Source organism: Drosophila simulans, chromosome 3L (assembly GCF_016746395.2).
Source record: "Drosophila simulans strain w501 chromosome 3L, Prin_Dsim_3.1, whole genome shotgun sequence".
Classification (NCBI taxonomy): Eukaryota; Metazoa; Arthropoda; class Insecta; order Diptera; family Drosophilidae; genus Drosophila; species Drosophila simulans.
In genome coordinates, this window is record NC_052522.2 from 21,049,675 (window position 1) to 21,066,761 (window position 17,087).

Sequence of the window (17,087 nt, forward strand, 5' to 3'; positions counted from 1 at the left end):
TAGCTCATTTAGCATAGAGATGGCACATTCGATATTCACGAGGAGTCCCGTTAGAAAATGATTTGTGATTTTATACTAATACGTTAGGGAAAAAATAATTATAAATATTTTCTGGCCTAAATAAATCTGTGACTCTTCCCAAATTTTATCTGTTATACCAACTTTCCCTATGAGTCAGAGCAGTCATCGTGATTCCTTCACACTCGTGATCAGTAACAGGTCCCCCATAGCTATCGCCCATCCCCAATTGGCACTAGTTCATTCGCGTCTATTTTGTACGCGAAACAGTAAAAAAAGAAAAGAAATATTTGTACTATTTTTCTAACGTTTATACGCTTTTTATAAATGAAGACCCAGCCACAGATAATGCTGTGAGGACCCGATTCTGATAGGCGAGAGCAAAGCGCGAACACCCTGCGGAAGGCCCATATCCCCCAAAAAACCGAATCGAGTGCGGAAAATGATGTAAAACGGGGGAAATCTAAACCTGAAAGGCCCCACACAGCACAGCCACAAAATGGAAAGGTAGGTCAATGTGTGGGCGCCCGAAAATAGTTCAAGTGTGCCTCTCAGTATACCCAATTCCATTTGGAATCATTTGGCAAAAGTAGAGTTTATAGACGTGTGAAAAACAATGGACATTTTCGAGCGGAGAGCTCCAAAATTAAAAGTCTCCTAACCTCAAAAGAGCTTTTACACAGTACGTGTACGTGTGTGCGCTAGTGATGTCCATATGTGTGTGCGACTGAAAGTGGTTGTGACTTTTAGCAGAAGAGGGGACCGCGAGGGGCGATCTGAAGGCAACGTGTTAGTGGAAAAACTGCTTTTGAAAAAAGGGGAAAATATCACCCAAAAAGCCCGCCCAAAAAAGGTCAGTTCGGAATCCTGACGATCTCGCCTCCGTTTCGATTGTTATCCAATAGGTAAAGTTATCACTAACTTCTTAAGTTGCCAGAAAAACACATGTAATTTGGCGAGAAAGTAACACGCTGTCAATTCAACACAAAAAAGAGAGATACCTGAGTGCTCCATGTGTGTGCGTGTTGTGTTGGCCTCAGTGTCTGTCTGTGTGTGTGTGGTAGGGGGGTGGTGCGGAGCATGGGGCGGGCCAGGTAACTTGTCCGGCGGACGTAAAAACCAGCGTTCAAAAAATATATTAAAAGTTACATGCATGCAGGCAGCGCGCGTTTTTATTTTGTTTCAAAATGCATAATCGTATGTTTAATAATTTATGCACTTTGACGCATATTCGATGTTTTGATACCCTCGCATTAATAAAAATCTATTAAGGATTCGGCCTTTGGTCATCCGATATGGATCTAATTAAAAAATGACACATCACAATTTCCTCATGAGTTTAATATTAGTAAGGCTCTTTAATAAATGTCATAAAGTTCGAAAATATTTAACTTTCGCAAGAATATTGCTTTGACTCCCTAATGCGTTAATCATTATACCAAAATGATTTAAAACTTACTTTTAAATCGTAAAGTAAGCCAGTTATATCCTTACAAACATGTACATATATATGTATGTAAGCCATGTACTTCCAAATACTTATGTATGTAGAGAAGTTTGCCTAAAAAAATCTTAAAGAAAACGGAAGGAGTAATATGCTGGTTAGGAAACAAAATGGGCTTCAATGCGTTTCACTAATAAGGGCATACAAAGAACCATAGGAATGTATGGAAGGGGTCTTCAAGGGGAGGAGGTGGAGCTGGAGCTGGGAGCCCAGCTATCGAAGTGTGTCAGCTATTGAATAATTTAGATTTATAATTTCGCAGTTAGGTATTTCGTATGTTTTGGGAATTCCTCACATATTTTTGCATACCAAAAAGCCAAGCCGCCGACTCAACTAATCCCAATCTCCCTTCTCCAAACACAGGCACTAGCAGCAACAACATCAGAGAAGCGCCCAAGATGAGCATGTCGTGGCATTTTTGAAGCATCGATCTTAGTTTGTTAGCCAGCTTTCTGTTCAAGTCACCGAGGTACCACAGTCTCCCTCCACTATTCCATCAGATTCAACTGCAGCTTCGAATCCCGAATCCAGACTACCTAATCCCAGCAAGAGCAGTCCATGATGCATATCAAAAGCCTGCCCCATGCGCATGCCGCTGCTACGGCGATGAGCAGTAACTGCGACATTGTCATAGTAGCTGCCCAGCCCCAAACCACCATAGCAAACAATAATAACAATGAGACGGTAACCCAGGCCACGCATCCGGCTCACATGGCGGCGGTTCAACAGCAGCAGCAGCAACAACAACAACAACAGCAGCAGCAGCAACATCATCAGCAGCAGCAACAGCAGTCGAGCGGACCACCCTCTGTGCCGCCGCCACCCACGGAACTCCCCTTGCCCTTCCAGATGCACTTAAGCGGGATCTCGGCGGAGGCGCATAGTGCCGCCCAAGCAGCGGCCATGGCCGCTGCTCAGGCTGCAGCAGCCCAAGCTGCTGCGGCGGAACAACAACAACCGCCGCCACCACCGCCACATCTGACGCACCTGACCACGCATAGTCCGACAACGATCCACAGTGAGCATTACCTGGCCAATGGACATAGCGAGCATCCCGGAGAGGGCAACGCTGCCGTTGGCGGAGGGGGAGCTGTCCGCGAGCCGGAGAAACCTTTCCACTGCACCGTCTGCGATCGTCGCTTCCGACAGCTAAGCACACTGACCAACCACGTGAAGATCCATACTGGCGAGAAGCCCTACAAATGCAACGTTTGTGATAAGACCTTCCGTCAATCGTCGACGCTGACGAACCATCTGAAGATCCACACGGGCGAGAAGCCTTATAACTGCAACTTTTGTCCCAAGCATTTTCGACAGCTGAGCACGCTGGCCAACCATGTGAAGATCCACACGGGTGAGTGATGAAGTGTGCTATCCTACAATTTTGATCGAAACTGATCTGTGTCTTATTCTTCAGGTGAAAAGCCTTTTGAGTGCGTCATCTGCAAGAAGCAGTTCCGACAGTCCAGCACGCTTAACAACCACATAAAGATACACGTCATGGACAAAGTCTACGTTCCTGTTAAGATCAAAACAGAGGAGGATGAGGGGTGACTAGGACGAATGCCGTTGGCGGCACACCACCATCAGCAGCAGCAACACCAGCACCACCACCAACAGCAGCAGCATCAGCACCACCCGCCGCCTCCGTCCCAGCAGCAGCAGCATATCGACCAACGTGGAGTCACCATAACCACGTTGCCCTCCGCCACGTCAGTGGCCCAGCATCACCAGCAGCACCAACACATTCAGGATGGCTCGCCACACCATCATTTTAATGTGGCCGCTCTAGGGGATTTATCCAGCGCTATGCAATTGGGCGCTGTGACGGCGGACGGGAGCTTTGTGACCATGGGCGGCGTTGTGGTGGGTCGCATCCAGCACACACGAGAGGAACTGCAGCAGCTTGGAGTGATCAAGGTGGAGTCACCATCGAATGGTGGCACAGCCACGACGTCAGCGGCGGCGGAAACGCAACGCGAGGGATGAGTCGATGAGCTGCTCCTCGAGTACATGCTCAAGGAGGAGAATGCGGATGAAGTGGACGAACAGGAGCAGGAGTCGGAAGTGGAAGCGGAAACAGAAGCGGATGTAGTGGAAATTCAGGAGCAGGATCAGGAGCAGAAAGAGGAGCAGCGTTCGAGCCAGAAGTGAGCCATGTTTGGTGTGTACGCTTACGTTGTTGTTAGTTGTTTAATTGTAGCGAACATTGTTGTTGTTGTTAAGGTTTAAATGTGTGACTAAGAACTTACCAAGATGATTGTATAGCAAACGCTTCAAAAGTAGCTAAACGAAAGGCGCCAACACCAGCACCCAGAGCTCCCCAAAAAAGAACACAAACCGTAAACAGAAACAAATACTAAAATAATAGTAAAGCTAAACTAAAAACCAGATGAAAGACCTTAGCAGAGAGTTGTCTCTATAGCAGCGCACCCCATCTCACATTCACAACCCTCTCAGTCCCGGAAATAGATTAAATCCCTCTCTACTCACTTATAAAATAACCTAATCCTAACTAGAGTGAAATAATTTGCTAATAGCAAGAGCAAACTAAACCCGAAAAGCAAAAAGCCATTGCGTGTACGAAAAACTTAACTAAAATACTTCCCAAAGTGCAACCCGTTTCAGATTGTAAATTTTTGATCCGACTCACTTTTAAGTTGTTTAATTTAGCATTTAAAGCTTAAGAAAAATTGTTGTACAACTCAAAGTTGGTTACTTTTTTTCGCCATCTTGCAAGGGCGTGTTTTAGTCTGGGCTAACACAAATACAATTTGTTTATAAAATCAATAGCTGAATTATTTAACTTCGTAAACTTGTCAGCAAAACTTAAAAAATATCCTGAACAGAAAACGGCAAAGAAAAATATTCTAATAGTGTTAAGTGGTCGAAACTATCTAAATAGCTCTTAGTCCCTAGAGAGCCATAGTTTTTAAATCAGCGTTTTGTTAATTTTAATTGATTAGTCTTAGTAGTTTTAATTTCAGCATTGGCATAATTTGGAAACACAAAAGCTGTCACGCTAGCCTTCGTTTAAATATTAGTTAATGAAGTAAACACAAAGTAACGCTAATTAATTCATAACTAATTACGATTATGAGATAGGAAAGCAACAAGTTCTGTACAAAGCCCAACTCCAATTTGTATGTATAAAGCGAAAGCAGCGGCGTTAAGGAGAGAGTTTAACTAAATTGTAAACGAAAACCTTTTTAAAAGAGAAAATAATATTTTCTAAAAATACAACATGTGACTTTTTATGTTAGCCCTTTAATTTATGTATGTAACCCTTGGTTTCCTCACATCTCGACTGTCTTTTGTTTTCAATCGCCGGTCGCCTTTAAATACCTTTAAAAACTGCAGCAAGGGTCAAACCGAAAAGACTCCTGTAACAAGTTCCTATAGAATTCAAAGCGCAACAAACACGGAAGTCCCCAAATGTATACGAATCAATTGCAAGCCGGGAAGTGGAGACACATTCAAAGAAACCTAGCCTATATGGAATGAATATTAAATAAATGTTGATAAATGTGTAGTGTTAACAAATTAAAGACAAGGCAGCAGGAACGAAAAACCGAAATCCCAACCTAGCAGAGCAATGATAAGAGCAACGCTTGAATCCGTACTATGTTTTTTCAAGGCACTGAATGCAGATCCTCACCAGGATCTAAGATCCCTAGGAAATTCGAAAGGTCGCTCTAAAATGAAAGCCTAATATTGGATGCAGATCGGATTCTGGTCTTTGCAACATCTGAGCTCTGCACCCAGCTTCTCTAACCCTCCCCAGCGTATGCATATACTTAATATATAAGTGACGTAGTGAGATTAGCATTTAAGCGCCTACTTTAATGATAGTTGAGTGTGTAAAATGTAAACTGCAAAGAATTTAGACATACAATGAACAAAGACAAGACACGTTAGGCAAATCGAGATGGCAGAAGGATGAGGAACTGCCAAAAAACCAACAAGCAAAAGGCTTAAAAACAAATCGCGATAATATTATATAATTATACACATATATTTATTAATGTATGTATGTACATGCGCAGTAGCTGTATTTATATGTAAATGTGTACGTAATTGTGTATTTAGTTACAGCATAAATATATATTTGCAATGGAGAAATACAGAAACGGAATTTATGACAAATGGCAATGAATCAAATGTATTCTTATTTGAAACCATTTAGGTAAATACTAGTTAACGCAAAACAAAACAAAAACAAATTTTCCACTCACTAATGTTTTCTATAGGCTTAAAATAACTAAGTTTGAACTTTCGGTATGATATTTCTTAAACATAATTGAGCCTTAGATATATATTCATATTTGGGCACTCATATGCCTCCCACTACGGAGGAAGGCACAGAGTCTGCTGGAGGCATGGACTATTCATAGCAAAAAAAGTTGTTTAGATAGGTTAACCACTCCGAAACATCGACCTCCTTGTGAACTTTGTTTTGAAGAAGTTGTCGCAAAACTCTCATCTGTCGCACATCCGCGCCATAGCGCACACATATCTTGCCCGTATTGATTCTGGCCACCGGCAGATTCCCCTTTGGCCGACCTGTAATTACCTTGGTGTTCATGCGCTCCTTCCAGGTGTGTTCGTCCTCATCCAACGCATCCAGCCTGAACACCTTCGGCGCCTCGCGCACAACCCTTCCCACAGGACTGATCCTCGCAGTCAAGGGCTGCACGAGCTCCATACTCTTTAGATACTTCCAGAAGCCTCCAAGATTTAACCACTTGTCGTAGTCTTTTAAGGCGCTAAGGAGTAATGCCAGGTAATCCTCACGCGACAATTGCTCGTCGTCGTCATCCTCAATCTCACTTTTCAACTTGTACTTTATCCATTGACGCGCTCTGAATTCTCCGACCACTTTCTCCGGTCCAAAATCAGTTTTTTTGGGAAAGAAAAAGAGTTTCAAAAAGTGGTCTGTGAACTCGAAGCGGAGATATGGGTGGTCCAACTGCGGAATAGTCTTTAGGTAGGTGGAAATCTTTTTGCGATTGTGTGATTTAAAAATCTTGAAGAACTCTTCGATGAGCAGACGGGTTTGGGGTCCCAGGCTTGGATATATCACAGCATTATCCTTGTACTTTAGATCGGCCGTGTTGCTTGCTTCGACGATGAGGGAAACAAGGCGCTAATAGAACTGAAATAGTTACATAAATCATCAAACCCAAAACATGTCAAACCTACCTGGAGAATCCTCTGGCGTTCTGGGTACATGGACTTCGCCACTGCCTGTCCATACAGCCTCATAATTTGCTTAACGATGTCGGTGAGACGCGTTCCTGCTGACATTCCAAATACGATCCAGGCAAATGACCTGGAGTTCTCCTGAAACATCTCGGACTCCGACTGCCTCAACCTGTTATGATCCAGCCAGGAGAGGAACTCCATTTCCAAAACCCATGTGAGCATGTTCAGGACATCACAGACCCGTGCCAAGCGGACTGCGGGCGACATTCTCTTGAAGTCGTCCAAACAAAGCTTCCCACTCTGCCAGTCATACTGCTGTACATGTCGCAGAAAGACCGTTTCCTGTGACATATTCGCATCCTCCTCTTCCGAGAAGTTAAACACAAACTTTTCATAGAATTTGGTGTTTTCACCTATCTCTTCATCGCTGCAATGCATTAGATTTTCCTCTAAAAGATCAATGTAAAACTGCAACTTCTGGGTAGAATCGGTTGAACGTGTTGCCCGCAAGGCGGGATTCGAGACACCCAGAAAACTCAAGTAGTAAGGACGCAGGGCTGTCCAGCACGGGGGAAAGGCGTCAACCAGAAGAAAGAAGATGCGTATAAGTTTGTTGTAGATGTCACCCAGCTCCTTTACGCTTATCTCTTTGGCAATTAGAATCTGCATAAGGAATTCATGATATTATTACAGTGTGGCACAATAGAAATAAGCAATCAACCATGGCCATATCTATTAGTCTGTCAAAGACTCCTTCGCCTGGGTAGACACCCTGCATCACCATCATCTCCAGAATGTCCAGGAATGTATCGTAGTGCTGGCCGTGCAACGTGGTTCGTAGCGCCTGAACGGCCGAAAAGTTTGGGCCATCCGGGAGCGCGGAGCACCGATGTCTTTGCGTGCACAGACTAGTATTGTAAAGACACCTGGAAACACATGCTCCCGGAAGACGATCCTCGCTTTTGATGTACAGATTTGAGATCAAGATACGCAGGTTACGACTCCAGTTCCGTTTCTCGGGAGTAGGATTAGGCGGGGCAGGACATTCCATGGTCCTCTTGAGGCATCCCTTCCTCGCGAAAACCTCCTCCGGGGTAGCCTGAAGTTTGGCTCCTGACTCTAATATCGATTCACCATCTAATTTGGCATCTGATTTATCATTTGCTTTGGAATCTGATTTGTTAGCATCCGGTTCCGCATCTGATCTGACAGAGACCATTTCTACGTCCGAATCCTGCGGTTGGAAAGGAACCGTCTTGTTAAACTTTAAACTATTGTCTAAGACAATTTCTGCGAAGTCCGCTGTGGAATTTATGATGGTATTTACGCTGTCTGAGTTCATTGCGAAATTCAATAATACTTCGCCGTTGGAACCCATTGCAATTCCGTCGGCTACTAACTGATCTTCAGGTTCTTTGGTTTCAGGATTATTTTTAACCTCTAGACTAGGACTAAGGTTATGGCGTTAATTGTGGTCGACATCAGAGCGTGTAAACAATATTTACGCTAGAATTTCAAAAGTATTAAAAACACAATTTGTCTTTCTTTGCCGGCGATAATTAAAGTGTGACCGTTGACAGACCGCCTTAATATACCCGAACGGTAGAACGGTAGAACAATCGCTACTAATGGGCTAAACGGCATTTTAACTTACGCGATAATATCGAAACTATGGGGAATAACCAAAATTCAAACTCTATTAAATTCTCTATTCAAATTTTGTATTAAAATGGTGTTTCCAGACGCAGTCTTATGATCTCTTCTGGGTATATCACACCACAGGCTTTAGAGTTGTTGGTATAATGGGTTATGCTTTCATTATTTGGGGGGCTATCAATTGGCACCAGGGAGATAATTTTCTAAGGTAATTTGTCTGATTTTTAATTAATAATGTTGGGAAGAGTTGTTGCTTCTTCTTTCTATTCAGGAACTATATAAGCTAGAAAGTTAAAGTTATTATATTTTTATTTTATTTTATTTTATTTCTAAACATATTGTTATTATAGTCTAATCCTAATCTCTCAGCCTAAACTGTTTCCATTTATTCCTAGGCGATTTTCTATGGAGAGTATCTTGCTTTTGGCTGCAGATCGCAATATGTGATTCCAGGTCCTAAGCAAGAAGCGAAGCCCATCAAATGAGGCAAAGTGCTTTGTTCGTAAACTCCAGTGAAGAGATGAGACCATGGACCTTGAAGAAGATATCACAGAACATTATACATTTCAAGAGTTTTGATTAAATGCGACTTTTTTGCTTGGATTTTAGATTATATAGATCATTCAAAATCATCTAAAAAACCGACTTGAAAACCAAAAAAAGACATGAACTCACCGTGAGCATAGACGGCCACATCGCCACCGCCGTGAGTCTCCTCGGTCATGGGCACTCCATGAGGATAGATGGCATCCGGTTTGGAAAAGTCCAGGTTACGGAGATCTACGCGCTCCACCACCCCGTCCGTCGATTTGTAGAATCTCTCGTAGGCCGGGCCGTTGGCATATGAGATGGCCGTGTAGGGCAGCTGGTCCACATTACTTAGCTCGGAATTGAGTCCTACTATGCTGTTGTTAACATCCGGATAGCCGCTGATCGTGACCGTGTGTCCGTGATCCGCACTCACCACGATTAAGGTGTCCCAGGGATTGGTGAGTTGTCGTGCCTTTCTCACTGCGTCCGAAAACTGGACGGTTTCATCCAGAGCCTTTTTGGCCTTGGTCTCATGATGGGCGTGATCGATTCGACCGCCTTCCACGAAAAGGAAATACCCGTTTGGATCTCTGGAAAGGACATTTATGGCCGCCGCCGTCATCTCGGGTAGCGTGGGTGTGTCTATGCTGTCGTCCATGTGGTACGCCAAGTGAGAGGCATTGAAGAGCCCCAGCAGGAAGTCAGTGTTCTGCGGATCATTGTTGAGGAGATCCGTTCGACTAAACACAACCCTAGCATTGCCTGGCTTTGTTTGTTGCCATTCCTCAATGAGGTTCCTATTATCCAACCGCTGGCCCTTGTTTCCGAACACATCGGTCGTGGTATTGGGCAGGAATTTAATGGTTCCACCGCCCATGACCACTCGCAGTCGCTTGCCCACCTCTCCGTCTATCAGTTGCTGGGCGATATCTGGACAGTTTCCCGGATTTTGACCCAACTTGGTCACGTCGTAGTCGCTCTCGAAATCGCGATTCGAGGTGTGCGCATAAACTCCGGCAGGACTGGCGTGGGTAACCCGAGTGGTGGTCACCAATCCGGCTGACTTGCCACCTTTGAGCGCCCAGGCGGCAATCGAAGAGAGCCTATTCTGCGGCAAGCGCGATCCCTTGCAGTCGTTCAACTCCACATCGGCGGTCACCCCGATGGTCAGATAGTTCGCCTTGATCCCCGACAGATAGGCCGACGCGGTGCAGGCGGAGTCAGCCACTTGTTTATTGACGCAATAGGTCTATAACGAATGAAGGGGTTAATTACTTACTAGTTATTAACTAGTTATTTACTAAATTGACTAGCAGCTTATTGAGATAATATACGCACCTTTGACAGACCCACATAGTTGAATTTCTCGAACTCAAGACGATTCCGTTCGCCCACCACTCCACGCAGCTGTCCATCGAAGATCCTGCCTGCGGTTACCGTGGGAACGGACATACCATCGCCCAGGAAAAAGATGACATTCTTGGCACGATACTGGTTTGGTGGAGTGGATAGCTTATTGTAGAGCGTGCGCTGGGCGTCGTGGAACCAGAACTCCTTGCTCTTCAACTCGGAAATGGAGTCGAGGTCCCAGGATTGCTCTAAAAGTTATGCGATTTCAGCTTATTTATTTCATTACAAATTAAGAATTCATATTATTCAGATTAATTGAAGCCCTTTTTTGTTTTTAGCTGATATGCATACAGATTTCAAGTACAACCTCAAGAATTTATGAATTCCAAGCACATGTTTCGTTTTACAAAACAAAAGCACAGACGCAATTGCCATTGTTTTCCACTCCACTTTCGAATTATTCATTAAAAAGGGAAATTGCTTTCAGAAGAAAGCACATTTATAGAAGACCGAAAGAAGCTTATGGAAATTAAGCATACAAATTAATTTAAAAAATTAATTTTATATCCACTTTCGTCAAAACATTCTTCTTATGAAAAATTGGTGTTTGACAGCGGGGGGTGTCAAATATTTAATTTAATTTACGAGTATTTTGCTGACGCCTTTTATACTCCGTTTAGCACTTGATTAATCAATTCTGCATATGTTTTGAGTTTGCTTTCGACCTGGCACACTCTCACTCGTCTTTCATCTATTCATTTCGGGTCTTATGGGCCCGTTTCTGATCTCGGTCTTGACGTTACGCACCTGGCCCATATTTGTACTGGCTGCTACAGGCCGTGAGTTGGAGGGCAAGAGCCGCAAAGAACCGGAGAGCACGCATCGCACGGAATTTTGATGAACTAACTTTCGACTGGTCGGGGCGTTACGAAGTCTACGGATCAACTAAGCCGCATTTCGCAGTTGGAGGCTTATTTATACGAGCCCGGTAAGACAGGGCCCGAAAATGCGAGTCGAATTACCAAAAAACACTAAGACAATAAATTAAAACCCGTCCCTGTATTAGAAAGCTTCTAAATACACTTACCAACCGGAATTTCGGGATGAAAGAAAGTCATTAATGCCCTTATTAAAATTATGCAGCCAGCACAGCTAGAATAAAATGTTGTTTTCCCAAAATCAGGTTCCTTGCATAGATCATTTGCATAATATCTTGCACCGCAGTAGGAGATGATGTAATTAGTGGATGCATCGAAACAGCCTAATTCATTCTGAGATCTTAAGTTCATTAACCCTGCCAAACACCGGATACTGATAACAATCTCCAATACACTGATTTGTAACGTTAAATTTAATTAACTTGCTTTTGTTTTTATCAACGAGTTGCACTTATTTTGTCTACCAGTTATTTGGCTTTTTGATGAAAAGTAATAATCTTCAATTTCATTTCTGCTAAACAGGTTTCAAATAGCCTGAGTTGTAAAGTGCTAAGTTTTAAGTTTTATATAACATTCTGGATGAGCAATACATTTTTTCAAAAGCATTTGGTATGTGCATACATATTTATTGAATGGAAATAAAACTTCCTAAAATTGGGCTTATAAGTTTTTGTTGGGCATCACTGTTGGTCATTTTTATTTCTGTACGAAATTTTCCTAATCTGAAATATTAATTTCGGAGAAAAAGGTGTAAAATAATAATTTATAATTTTGAATTGTAACATTAATCAGTTCATATTTGACACGGATCGATTTTCAGTAATAAATCTCAGGACTTATTTACATTTTTGAGACAAAGTATAGGGGGAAGAATATAATTAAAATGTAGTTTTATTTATCTGTTATTTGAATGGCGCGCCCAATATCGATATAATTTCTGTGCTGTAAAGCGTAGCAAGGAAGTGATGCAAGCCATCTGTGTGCCGTTATCGCGCTATGGCACTTTTAGGTGTAAGTCGAAAGTGAATTTCTCACAAGTTGGCAGTTCCGTTCCAATTGTTGTAAAAACCTAGCCAGAATTTCAATTTTGCGAACATTCCACCTACTTAAATCAACAAATTTTAGATTGCGATACGCGTAAAAAGTGCGAAGGAAATGATTTAAGATCAAGGTCACAGGCGAAGGTCACCAACGACAGCTAGGAGAACCACAAAAGGTGGGTGGCTGTGCAGCAAACAAAGGGAATGCGAAAGGCAAACATTCCGACAAACAGACAAACTAACAAACAAGCACGAATATAGAATATAGAATCAAGAACCTGGCTGAGACGCATAAAAGTGAATGTGATATAAGTGGGCCACGGGGCTAATTCAATTGTTTGTCTCTCCAGGAACAACTTGTCTCCAGCGATAACTCGAAGGTCACCAAAGTGTCTGCCTACGAAAGCATGGACTTGCAGCATATGGAGAATGGCCTAAGCGGCGGGGGAGGAGGCGGGGGCGGAGGAGGTGGCCTTAGCGAAATAGATTTCCAAAGGCTGGCCCAGATTATAGCCACCAGCATCCAGAAGGTGCAGCAGAATGGTGAGTGGCGTCGAAGCACTTGCCAACTTTCGCCTATGACTAATCTAGTTTTCTGTCTCTTTCGCAGTGTCCACGATGCAGCGCATGGTCAATCAACTGAACACGCCCCAGGATTCCCCGGAGCTCAAGAAACAGCTGTAAGATGATTATTATTACGATCTCTTGGTTTGGAATTTAAGCTATCCCCATAGATAGAACCCATTGCAGAGATACATCGATCATTCATCTCTCATACAAATCATAAATTCTAAAGACCCAGTATAGATCTTTACTAGGTGTTTACTTACAATGTGCTTATAAAATCTCCTTAAGCCAATACAGTCTTTTAATGCATTTTGAGCACATTAACCGACCATATAAACCAACAGCACATTGTACAACATTGTTGTACACGAAATGTAGTCATGGATTTTGAAAACGTATCAGCCCAGTGTGATTCACAAATCAAATCAATGTTTAACGCACGATAAAAATAACAATCCTTACTCCACAGCCACCAAATAATGACCTACACCAACCAGCTCGTGACGGACACAAACAATCAAATCAACGAGGTGGACAAGTGTAAGGAGCGCCACCTGAAGATCCAGCGGGATAGGCTCGTGGACGAGTTCACCGCGGCACTGACCGCCTTCCAGGTTTGTTTTTGTTCTCGCAGATAAGCAAATGGCTTTGTGAGTCATGCTGATTGTTTATCATTGGTATTTTTAGGCTGTCCAGCGCAAGACGGCGGACATAGAGAAGACGGCGTTGCGGCAGGCGCGCGGAGATAGCTACAACATCGCCCGTCCACCTGGCTCATCGCGTACCGGCAGCTCCAACAGTAGCGCCAGCCAGCAGGACAACAACTCCTTCTTTGAGGACAACTTCTTCAACCGCAAATCAAACCAGCAACAGCTGCAGACTCAGATGGAGGAGCAGGTGGACCTGCAGGCCCTCGAGGAACAGGAGCAGGTCATACGGGAGTTGGAGAACAACATCGTGGGCGTAAACGAGATATACAAAAAGCTTGGCGCCCTAGTTTACGAACAGGGACTGACGGTGGACTCCATTGAGTCGCAGGTGGAACAGACCAGCATTTTTGTCTCGCAGGGCACGGAAAATCTGCGCAAGGCGAGCTCTTACAGGGTAAGTGTCGCCCCTACAAGGGTTTCCTTAAATAATTTAAATATTTTGTTTTTCAGAACAAAGTGCGTAAGAAGAAGCTGATTTTGGTGGGCATCCTGAGCGCCGTGCTGCTGGCCATCATCTTGATACTCGTTTTTCAGTTCAAGAACTAGAGCCTTCCGGCCAATCCGAATCATTCAAACCAAACTAGTAAATTGTTGTGAAAAGACAAGAGTTGCCGCATGCAGGCCCCTAAACCCCGTAATTCCCCACCCAATCCTTTGGACCTTAGGCGAGATTGTGGCTTTAATCCTTAATCCAACTTCCAATACTGGCTGAAATCGAAAACTGCGACTCGTAGACGAAGATTTAGTGTTTCGAGGAGTATTCACCGGCACGTGCATCTGTTATATTTGCTTTAAAAAAATTTTATATTTTATGTGTACTACTTTTATTATTACGCACCCTGTATATTGATTATTAGTATTGATAAACCACTGTTGGCTTCAAATTCTAATTATGTTCCGAAACTCATTCGCCAGCGCTTTGTATTGTATTGTATTTAGATTTAAGAGGCAGAGGAAGCCATATATGCGATGGCATACACACATGTACGAAAAATGAAATAATAAACATGAAAATCGATCCTGCGTGCGTTGAAAACACTTGGAGCACTTCATTTAGGGACCGACCTGAATGAATCAATGAATGGAACTCGCCAGCTCTTCTGGGCATTCGAAGAAGTGCATGGTCATCGACTCCTCCTTGGCTTAGCGATCATTAAGATTTCGTGTTGGCCATTGTTACGCATGCTTTAGCGGCTTAGGAGCTCCCATCCCCCAACTCCCAACCCGATCTCGATCCCAATACATTGGTACCAATCCGACTGGGTGTTCAGCGCTATCCGCTGGCACATTAATGCCGCAACAGACCTGGATGCGGTGGACCCACTTCAGCTTGCTGCATCGTTGAGGTGTGTCAGCCGGGGCTAAAGGGTTTCCTCGTCGCCGGACCCCATCTTCTTCCACATTTGAAATTCCAGCTCCGCTGGCCTGCATACAAATTGAGTTTAAATTTTTTGCCAATTCACTGACATTGATAGTTCGTTTGGGCATCATTTGTGTGGTGGCTTCTTATCCACTTGTTGGCATCGAGTGGTTTTCTCGCATGCATTTAAGTGCAGCTCATTTCCTTCTCGAACTCGCCCCGGGGCTCGCCAACAATCATTTCCCGCCAAGTCATCCAGTTATTTCTGGCCCAAGTCGATTCGGATCTCTGCCCTGTGGTTCGCTGGGTATATTGAATCATTCAGGAGAGTGGATTAGGTATTTCAAAGGGGAAAAGTGTGTTATTTTGAAACTAGAAGATAAGTAATTACTATTATTATTCTGGTAATGATAAATATTATATTTTGCAATATTCACTGACACATAATATTTTCATTTTAATAACTCTGCTTTTCAGATATATTTGCAGGTAAATTTGATTAAAATCGTGGCCATTATTAAGTTTAATTTTGAAAATATTTCTGAGTTCGCAGAGTATCTGAAAATGACCCTGTGGGAATTCTTACCCATTTTCTGGTTGTTTCTTTTGGGCCGCTTGGCTGTCAGTGGCTGTCCAAATACGTCACCGAGCTGCCCGACCAAGTCGACTGGGAATTATTGATTACTCGTCCGTGGGGCCAAGGGTTAGGCCCCGATCGTGGCACGGCCATCACGGCCTAATCACATCGATTATGACTACATGCGGCACTTGGCAGGTTGGCCAGTGGACAAACCGGGACCAAATCCCGACCCGGGGCCATGGGTCACGTTGCGAGCTCGAGTGGCGGAGGTGTTGGAAATTAACAGAAACTATGCACACCCACATGGCCCGTGGAATCCCAGCAGGTAGTCGCCCGGCTTTCTTGGCCAAGAGGCTGCTGTTTGCATAGGCCGGAGTCGCTAAACCTGGAACCATGACAATATTGACATCTTCGGTGGTCGTCGGCCACAGCCACCGAATCTCATTTGCAAAGTCATTTTGTCCAAATAAATCCAGCCTCCGTCTTTGGTGATTTTCCCAACATAATAACACAAGCCGCATGTTTTGACTTTGGATGGCAGAGAAACGTAGAATGGCCAGTGGAAATTCCGGAACTTGCTAAGCGCTGGATTGACTTACCAACTTGCTAGCCAGGATTTTGGAATTTCTGGTCCTGGGAAAATTGCAGTTTAGAGGGGAAAACTGTGAAATGGCAATCGCGCATCTTCCGGCATCTAAACCCCGATAATCCCTGCACATTTCGCACGTTGCTTTGCGATCAGTTCCCTTCTACGCACATATAACTCTGATGATTGTAGCAATGATGAGGTTGTTGTGCGTGGTGGATAAACATCCGGTTTATGGCATTTCCCAAATCAATAAACTTATTATTATCCCATTTCCTACGCTACCACCGCTACCACGCCTCCCATTTTATTTGGAAAAATTCTTAATTAAGCGTTCTTATGAATGGAAGACGTAGTGCCTCGATTCTTCTGCTCTTACAGCATCTTAAGTGGAATTACTTGCCGTGGAGGGCTGTAAATCTTTTGAATTTTTATTAAAAACAAAAATGCCAAATCAAAAGTTTCGTTTGATTGTTCCGTTTTCACCTGTTGAGGGGGCGGCGGGGGGTGCAGCACCTGATGCCCAACACTTTCGACAGTTTTATTAATGAAATTCGCAGAAAAAGTTTCCCACAGATGTGCTGCCTCTCTTTTTCACTCGCCGTGGTTTTCCACCATGTCAGTTTTTCCCTCATACAGAGCAAAAAATAATTCCTCTTAATAAAAAGGCATAATATACATGCATAAGTTAAGGTGTTCAGAAATCAAATTTTGTATATAACTAGCTGTGCGCCTTTCAATTAAACTCTCCACTTTACTGCATATAAAATAAGTGAATAAGTAAGACTAAATATGCAAAATATTTTCCTGTGTAGCTGCGAATTTATGAGCTGTTTAAGAAGGCCTCCCCCTTGCAGCTCCCCTTGGCGCAGCAAGACCGCCAAGCCCCCCTTTTCTCCAGCTGCTGCGCACACTTCTAAACAAATTGGGTGTCAAAAAGTGCGCACATTTCAAAAGATTTAACCGATTTGCAGGCACCGCTCGCTGCTCTTTGATCTCAGCCGCCCCAAACGGCAGACGCCGCCGGTGCCCGTTTATGTGG

General features: G+C 43.6%; 4 protein-coding genes across 4 annotated transcripts; 2 read left to right on the forward strand and 2 right to left on the reverse strand.

Annotated features, from left to right (window-relative positions):
* Positions 1 to 224: 224 nt before the first annotated feature.
* LOC6738997 (adult enhancer factor 1) lies at positions 225 to 4,765 on the forward strand. Its single transcript, XM_016171885.3, is given in 3 exon segments — positions 225 to 525; positions 1,886 to 2,876; positions 2,940 to 4,765. Coding segments are annotated over 2 exon segments (1,368 nt in total). The 5' UTR covers positions 225 to 525; positions 1,886 to 2,080; the 3' UTR covers positions 3,512 to 4,765.
* Positions 4,766 to 5,518: 753 nt separating this feature from the next.
* Positions 5,519 to 8,326, reverse strand: LOC27206655. Its single transcript, XM_016182458.3, has 3 exons — positions 7,449 to 8,326; positions 6,725 to 7,390; positions 5,519 to 6,668 (listed from the first exon to the last, which is right to left on the reverse strand). The coding sequence occupies exons 1-3, from the start codon at positions 8,103 to 8,105 to the stop codon at positions 5,907 to 5,909; spliced, it is 2,085 nt and encodes a 694-aa protein (XP_016032825.1). The 5' UTR covers positions 8,106 to 8,326; the 3' UTR covers positions 5,519 to 5,906.
* Positions 8,327 to 8,674: 348 nt separating this feature from the next.
* Positions 8,675 to 11,242, reverse strand: LOC6738999 (alkaline phosphatase). Its single transcript, XM_016169124.3, has 4 exons — positions 11,072 to 11,242; positions 10,253 to 10,512; positions 9,059 to 10,163; positions 8,675 to 8,917 (listed from the first exon to the last, which is right to left on the reverse strand). Exons 1-4 carry the CDS (start codon positions 11,145 to 11,147, stop codon positions 8,787 to 8,789), a joined length of 1,572 nt encoding a protein of 523 aa, XP_016032827.1. The 5' UTR covers positions 11,148 to 11,242; the 3' UTR covers positions 8,675 to 8,786.
* Positions 11,243 to 12,209: 967 nt separating this feature from the next.
* On the forward strand, positions 12,210 to 14,537 carry LOC6739000 (syntaxin-7). Its single transcript, XM_016171886.3, has 6 exons — positions 12,210 to 12,418; positions 12,593 to 12,785; positions 12,853 to 12,922; positions 13,279 to 13,423; positions 13,497 to 13,913; positions 13,970 to 14,537. Exons 2-6 carry the CDS (start codon positions 12,650 to 12,652, stop codon positions 14,063 to 14,065), a joined length of 864 nt encoding a protein of 287 aa, XP_016032829.1. The 5' UTR covers positions 12,210 to 12,418; positions 12,593 to 12,649; the 3' UTR covers positions 14,066 to 14,537.
* The last annotated feature ends 2,550 nt before the right edge of the window (positions 14,538 to 17,087 follow it).

Bases quoted from the DNA above. Each gene is read 5' to 3' on its own strand.
- LOC27206655 (XM_016182458.3), bottom strand. From the start codon at position 8,105: ATGGGTTCCAACGGCGAAGTATTATTGAATTTCGCAATGAACTCAGAC. The intron at 7,391-7,448 runs GTTGATTGCTTA...TTCCTTATGCAG, and splicing joins GACTAATAGATATGGCCATG to ATTCTAATTGCCAAAGAGAT. The intron at 6,669-6,724 runs GTAGGTTTGACA...CAGTTCTATTAG, and splicing joins AACGCCAGAGGATTCTCCAG to CGCCTTGTTTCCCTCATCGT.
- LOC6738999 (XM_016169124.3), bottom strand. From the start codon at position 11,147: ATGCGTGCTCTCCGGTTCTTTGCGGCTCTTGCCCTCCAACTCACGGCC. The intron at 10,513-11,071 runs GTGCGTAACGTC...CATAACTTTTAG, and splicing joins CCAGTACAAATATGGGCCAG to AGCAATCCTGGGACCTCGAC. The intron at 10,164-10,252 runs GTGCGTATATTA...CATTCGTTATAG, and splicing joins ACTATGTGGGTCTGTCAAAG to ACCTATTGCGTCAATAAACA.
- LOC6739000 (XM_016171886.3), top strand. From the start codon at position 12,650: ATGGACTTGCAGCATATGGAGAATGGCCTAAGCGGCGGGGGAGGAGGC. The intron at 12,923-13,278 runs GTAAGATGATTA...CTTACTCCACAG, and splicing joins CCGGAGCTCAAGAAACAGCT to CCACCAAATAATGACCTACA. The intron at 13,424-13,496 runs GTTTGTTTTTGT...TGGTATTTTTAG, and splicing joins CGGCACTGACCGCCTTCCAG to GCTGTCCAGCGCAAGACGGC.